We start from the raw sequence: 7,206 nt of genomic DNA, 5'->3' as shown, positions 1-7,206 counted from the left end.
AAATAAGTATTAAAATTAATAATTAAGAAAAGAAATAAAAAGATATCTTATTAAATATACTTACCAATTTATAATATTATATAAGTATATTTGGAAATTTCTATTGTTAAACATTTTTATAAGCCAATTTGGAGAAGAGGTCGTGTGTTTTGCTATATCTTGTCTTTGTTTCTAATCAAGTGGTTAAACAATAACTTCAGAGATGGCAACACATTAACCAAATGAGCCTATGTCTTATCTCTTTATTGCAAAAAGAGAATTAACATTAAAATTCTAAAAAAATAAATAATGAAGGGCCAAGCATCTCACAGTTACAAGAAGCTATGTCCTGTGTAAACCACAGCCCCAAGGTAGGTTGGAGGATAAAGCCATATGTAATTATTTAGAAAAAGAGATTCTTTCATTCCATGCAAGCGATCCGAAAGTAAATTTTAATATTAATTAAAATCACAGGAAAGAATATTTATTTAAATTAATTTCGTTAATATATAATTCAGGATTTAACATAAGTGGCTAATTTTGACTACTTTTTTATCAGTTTTTTTTTTTATTGTTTGTCTTCTATGAAATGTTCCCACACCCTTCCAGTGCTCCCTCTTTACCAAAAGTAATCTGATTTTGTGCATTCTAAAAGGAAGGGAAATGATAATCATGTTTCCTTTTGGTCCTCTTTCGGCTAAATGCAAAAACACTAATAAGAAAGAACAAGAGATAGAAAGGGCAAACAAACAAACTAGCCTAAGGAAAGAAAGCACATTGTTGTATGCCAAGATGCTGATTAAGGAAATGTTGAGAAGCTACCTACAAGTAGGGCACCCCCACGTTACAGAATTGTGGGGATCACAATAGATATGGTCTTACATGCACTGTGACTAAGATGGACCAAGGTACATACACCTTAATAAGCCAAGCTTATGAAAAAAGGATAAAAAAAGCTATTCGACCCCAATGAGTGAAAATGGTGTTACTTGGACGATAGTCACCAATCACCAATTCACCATCCTTAAAGAACAGTTATTTCTTTATTATATTGAATGGCAAATATTTTGCCATTGCGTTATCCAGAATCATTGTCTAAAAGCTACTACTGAGAACCAACAAATCACATCCTCGAGATCTGAAGAGGTATAAGAGTTTCAAGCATTTCATGCCTAACAGAAGCTAGAGATAGCTTTTCCACGTGGCCTAGTTTTTCTAAAAGATAGCTCTCACAATTTTCTGCAGCCATGACCCCAGCTGAGTAAGCTCCATGCACAGATCCCTGATTGTCCAAGCTTACAGCTTCTCCCCCAAAGAATAGATTGCCCAAAGGTGCACGAAGCTTGTCATACACATCGAGTGGTTTTCCAACTAAATCATACGAGTAACATCCAAGGGAGTTTGGATCCGTTCCCCATCGAGACACAAGATACTGAACCTAAAAGTCCAACAAATAAAGATGTTAGGGTCCTCAAGTAGGATGCAGACACTAGAGAAAGCGAACTTTTAGTAGATGATGAGCAATCTATGAGGACAACATTAGAGGTGGACTTACTGGCTTAGAAGAATTTGGAAACATCTTCTTGAGCTGTTGCATTACAAAATTTGCGGCTGCTTCATCAGATAGCTTCTCAATGTCATAAGCGAACCTTCCAGCTACCATGTAGACAAGAACAGGATGGCCTGTTGCTTTGTGAAGATTGAGAAAATAGCCACAGGTATAAGAGGTCGGAGCAACAGTGCCCAAGAGTTCTACATTAGGCCAAAATACTTTGTCAAATCTTAGGGCAATCTTATTTTCATTGCCCACACCAAGGTCTGAAATTGCTGAAACCTTCCAATCAGGAAGTTTTGGTTCAAATTGAATTAAATTGGCTTTTAGGATTCCAATAGGAACAGTTATGATAGCAGCATCAGCAACAAAGTTCCTGCCATCCTCGACCGTGACCATTACCTTGTTGTAACCACTAGATATCATTTTCACCCTACATTATGAGATTTAATAAATAGGATCAAAATCAGATAAAGGAAAACATTACGGAACTATTCTTATTTTAAAGTAACACAATTAAATAAATCCACACTTTTATGGGTTCAAATTTTTGTAGTAACCACCTGCTGGTCAACTCTAAAGTTACAGCAAGATGAGATTGGCTTAAATTAAGTTGGAATTAATTATGGAACATTGTTACAGCCAGAGGTGTCTGTCCATATCTTTAAAAAAAAAAAAACTATGAAAAAGACTAGGGGCAGAGATTTTGAAAACAGATTTCTAATTAACAGAAAACTAACTTTAACAAAAAAAAAACAATTTCCTTTGGGATCCAAACATGTAATCAACTTATTTTTCTCCTTTGTTCCTCTATTTATTGCATATTCTGTCATAAATCATGAAAAATGACTAAGTAGTTAAGTCATGTACTAGATCTAGCCGGAATTACCTTTGGTTCAAGCATATGTCAATATCTTTTGCAAGAACTTTTATGATTGGATCATATCCTTGCACCATGAGTCCATGACCACCAGACAGGACATGTTCCTATAATCAGAAACCTTAATGTAAGCATTAATTTGGGTTATTAAATAATGCTGAGTTGATCTTCCTCATATAGAATATAGAATACAACAATAAAAATTTAATCACTCTGGGAAAATCCTTCGTCTCCTTTTTGTCAACTTAAACTAGAGAAATAACCTAATGACAAAACAAAGAGTCAACAAATGCCTTCCCCCTATAGCTATACCTATGACATAAGTGAATTTTTTTTATCATGGGAAACTAATGTCAAATCAAGATTGTCAAGTAGCTTATCTCTAAAAATGCAAATTATTAGTAATATTAATTAACAATTATTGATGAATTTTAATATAGAGTATATAATAATCAAAATGAAACAATACATTGACCTTTTTATGTAAGTTAGCAATTTCTAGATTTCTGCTTACAATACTCATCCCAAGATTTCATCATTTATATCAACAATAACCCAAGGAAATGGTGGCAAATTAAGGTTTGTGAATGAAATCATGTATAAAACATGGAAACATTTGTTGTAGTTTAGAGGCAAAAAGATATCTTATATCCTTCAACTTAGATTGGCACTTGCCTGATCCCAGGTTTTCAGTGAAATCATATCTGCATCAGCAGCAAACCAAGCTTCCATTCTGCATATAAACCATTGTAGCACTTCATGGGCAAGTCCTTGTTGCCTGCAGAAAAACTTTGTCAATTACAGCACTATATTGGAACTTAAGGCCTCAACGTTTGAACATAATATTCTTTTCTCAATTAAATACCTTAGTTCTGGGTGCCTATCTAGCACAATTGAAATAGCTTGGGAAACTGAAATGTCCTCGGTATGCTCATCCCTCACTTTCCCTGTCTGTCGTCATCAGGTTATTAGATTCAAGATTAAGATAATTAGAATTGCATTTATGATTGAAAAATACCACGTCATATGCTGCAAAGTGAAAAGGTCTTACCTCTTCCAGAATTTTCTTAAAGATGTCTCCAACTTCAATGACCATCTGTTGTGGAACTTGCTTACCATCAATGTTAAAAAGCATATAACTGGAAAAACAAAAATGCAGTTACTATATAAAACACTACTAGTAGAATTACAAAAGACCCAAATATTTTATCGTTTCAAACACAACAGTAAATCATATATGTAAATTAATACTTCCTTTTCATGAGACAAAGTCAGGTTTCACAAATTACCTAGCCCAGTTCAAATTAGTTATGGGCCACGACTTTGGAAGATGCAGCAGAAGAAATAAAAAATAATACGAGCATGAGGGCATAAAGAGAAATTGAGGTGTGAGTTAGTTACACTCATTTGTAATTCCTTTTAGGGAGGGAGAAGGAGTGGGGAGGGTGGGAGGAGTCACTTTTTTGAAGATTTCAGTTAGTAGCGGGTCAGACGCTTAGCTCTGCAGGTATTCATCTCTGTAATACATTCATCTTTTTTTTCAACAATAAATTACTTTTCAACATTGGTGATTTAAAATCACTCCATGTATAGAGAAAAGGATAAGGCCTACAAAGAGTGACTATTTTGGTAAACTTGCAACCAATCATGTAGGTTAGTTTAAATACTATTAAAATATATTTCTAAAAGATTGCATCATAAACCATCGAATGCATCAATCTCAATGGAAATGCATAAATGATGGATTATTACCTTTCCAAATCATGGTCATATAAGACAGAGTTATCACCACTGGTACGATATAATGAAAGCCCCAGGCCACGAATCAATGGAGCCAATGGATTCTCATTACAAACTCCATGTAGCCTGAAAAGATAATCAAGAAAGAACTAATAGTATTAAAAAGTCATCAACAAGTATTATGTATTACAAAACTCTCTTCCAGCATATGAAGAACAGCTAACTCCTTGGAAGAAGAATAGAAAATTAAAAATAAATATTCAAACAAAAAAGTCAATAAATGAAAGTGGTAATGACCATATTACATTCCTAACTTCATACCGAATCTTAAGCCTCAATAGTGTGAGAAGAAAAAAGAGAGAATTCACTATGTTCTAAGAACCAAGCAAATAACTGCATTTTGAGTAACCATCCACAACTGGAGATGGCATTTAATTTTAAAAGGATAAAAGCTTTGGCAAGGATTTGAAAAAACAAAGCAAATAAAAAAAACAAGATATGTAAAAAAAACACAAGTGGCATACAAGGAGCCATCTTTCAGAAACCAGTACTCTATCAACAAATAAAGTCCCTATTCCCTACGAGCTATAGGTAACTCTTCTTTGGGCAATATGAGCTAAGCTGGATATGGTGTTCTATAACAACAAAATGCGAGCAGAACTTTATGCTACGAGAAAGGATTGATTTTAGCTTAAAATTCAGTTAACCAAGTTCATAATCATTGTGCTCTACCTAAGTATCGAGGGGTATCTCCCTATTTGAACTTTGAAATGATACCAAACCCAGAAGTATGGAATAAAAACAAAGGACGCCACATTAAAGGCAAGCTAGAAAATCATGAAAAGACAGTGCAAGAAATTCTGTTCATCTTTCATCAACAAAATCATGTCACAACAAATTCAATTTCAGTAGAAAAAATTGAACTTACCATGAGGCTCCCATGTCAACTGGACAACCAAATGAGAAGTCAGTATGAATGCGACCACCAAGCCTATCTCGTGACTCCAGTACAGTCACCTAATCAAACGATGAAATAAGAAAAAGCAAAAAGAATGAAAAGATATTTAAGGTCACCTAATTAATGAAAATAGAAAAAATAAATAAAGGATAAGTTGATCATAATAATATGGCACCTTAAAAGATGCATCGTGGAGACTTCGTGCTGCAGCAAGTCCAGATATTCCAGCACCAATCACAATAACGGAAGGGATAGCTCCTCTGTGTTGGCCCTCAATGCATGAGGCAATAGTACCTGATCATTAGACACAGGAATCAATATACAATGCATGAGGCAACATCTCTCTCATCATGTTTCTCAATATACAAGATTGCAGCCACAAGAATGAACTAAACATAGTACAATGATAGCCTTATATATATCTACACACAGGATCCTGAAAAGACCCAAAAGTTGCAAATCTCACAAACAATTCCATTATATTATATATATATATATACATATATATTGTAGATAAAAACACTCCTTAGATATCTTCATGAGTTATCCCCAACACAGGAATCATACCATTTTAAAATATGCTTAAACCAATCAAAAGCATGTCATAAAAAAATATTAGAAGGCCACAAAGATCCATAAAGCATCCTGCTCAATTACTCACAAATGTTCTAGTTATGTAGTAACCATTTACTTTGTAATTGATTAAACCTCAATTATTTCAAAACCAATTTAGAGACAGGCCTTCTCGCCAGGATTGCAATCATAGGCATGACAATGATCATATAAAAAGGCCATTATTCATACATAACATCACAGATCTTTTTTAACACAAACAAACTATCAATTCCCTGAACATCAACAAAGAAAAATCAATCTATAAAAAATACTGCACCTATTCATAAAATTGAAAAGCACAAAACTTATATCCAGTTCCAAGTGCCAAGTGTTCTTTCCACTCAGAACTGGAGTTTCACCTCGGCTAGAATTCTAATTCTGATCAGAGAACAAGATCAAAAGCACCCCTGGAACCAGATCTAAATTTTGTCCAACCGAAAATATGTAATATAAAAAAAAACATAAAATTAAAGACAAAAATCAACCAATAATATTGAAAAAAAAAACGAGTACCTAATAAATCCGAAAAAACAAAAAATACTAAATCTATTCATAAAATTGGAAATTTAATAAATAAATAAATAAAACAATTATGCCTTATCCACTAGATGAGATCAGCTGCATGGATCTTCCACATCATTCAGCACAGTTAAAAATCAAAGCTTAATGAATATAAAACAATAAAACTAGATTGCATGAGATGAAAAATGAAGGAGCTGAAAACACTAACCATCGCGGAAATGCGTGGAGAAGAGCTGATTAGGTTCCATGTTTAATTGTTCAAGCAGCAATCACCAACGAATCGAAAGCGAGAGAGAGGAGGAGTGAATCAAACAAACGAATATCGAATACGGAATCGTACGAATCGGAGAGAAGAGTGTAGCGATCGACGTTGAATCTAAGGCTGTATAGGAATGGGGAAATTAGAGACTAACTGGAATGAATTGCAGAAGATTAACAGGAGGATGCCGGCAATGAAGCGGCTCAAGTGAGGAGAGAAACGAAGCTTCTCAAAAAATATCATAATCTTAACACTACTCGTTCAATCAAATTCAAATCGGAGAAGGAAAACCTTCCTTGCATAAGAGAAAAATTCGATGACGATGCGCAAAACCCTAATTCGAATTCGAATCCGAATCACACGCACCCTCTCTCTCCTGAGGAACACGAATGAATGAATAGCCAACAATGATGATTATGATGATTGCAGAGTCTCTTCTTCCCAAAACACTCTTATTTATACCCCACGGAACCCTTTTTCGCGATTAATTTAATGTTTAACTACGAATTTATTATTATATTTTAAGTAATAAGTGGATCTATTTATAAACCCTTTTTCTATACCTCGAGGAATAGTGGAATCGTTTCGTCATCAAATGTTAGGTATCTATTAAACGTACGTGTGAGATTTGCTATTTTGATCGTTTGAATTATTAAATGATAGTTATCTTAATTATATGCATTGTTAAATAATGGTTATTT

The 7,206-nt window shown here is 34.0% G+C and overlaps 1 protein-coding gene across 1 annotated transcript; it reads right to left on the bottom strand.

The window, feature by feature from the left end:
* Window positions 1-739: 739 nt before the first annotated feature.
* Window positions 740-6,963, bottom strand: LOC100791090 (probable polyamine oxidase 4). Its single transcript, XM_003538320.5, has 10 exons — window positions 6,455-6,963; window positions 5,285-5,403; window positions 5,080-5,168; window positions 4,164-4,277; window positions 3,463-3,550; window positions 3,277-3,362; window positions 3,087-3,189; window positions 2,421-2,518; window positions 1,535-1,964; window positions 740-1,417 (listed from the first exon to the last, which is right to left on the bottom strand). The coding sequence occupies exons 1-10, from the start codon at window positions 6,492-6,494 to the stop codon at window positions 1,103-1,105; spliced, it is 1,482 nt and encodes a 493-aa protein (XP_003538368.1). The 5' UTR covers window positions 6,495-6,963; the 3' UTR covers window positions 740-1,102.
* Between the last annotated feature and the right edge of the window lie 243 nt (window positions 6,964-7,206).

Source organism: Glycine max, chromosome 11 (genome assembly GCF_000004515.6).
Source record: "Glycine max cultivar Williams 82 chromosome 11, Glycine_max_v4.0, whole genome shotgun sequence".
Classification (NCBI taxonomy): Eukaryota; Viridiplantae; Streptophyta; class Magnoliopsida; order Fabales; family Fabaceae; genus Glycine; species Glycine max.
This window is presented reverse-complemented; position numbering and strand designations above follow the sequence as displayed.

Excerpts from the sequence above, each read along its gene's own strand:
- LOC100791090 (XM_003538320.5), bottom strand. The coding sequence starts at position 6,494 with ATGGAACCTAATCAGCTCTTCTCCACGCATTTCCGCGATG. Across the intron at positions 2,519-3,086 it reads CACTGAAAACCTGGGATCAG|GAACATGTCCTGTCTGGTGG; the intron begins GCAAGTGCCAAT and ends TTCTGATTATAG. Across the intron at positions 1,965-2,420 it reads GACATATGCTTGAACCAAAG|GGTGAAAATGATATCTAGTG; the intron begins GTAATTCCGGCT and ends CTCATAATGTAG.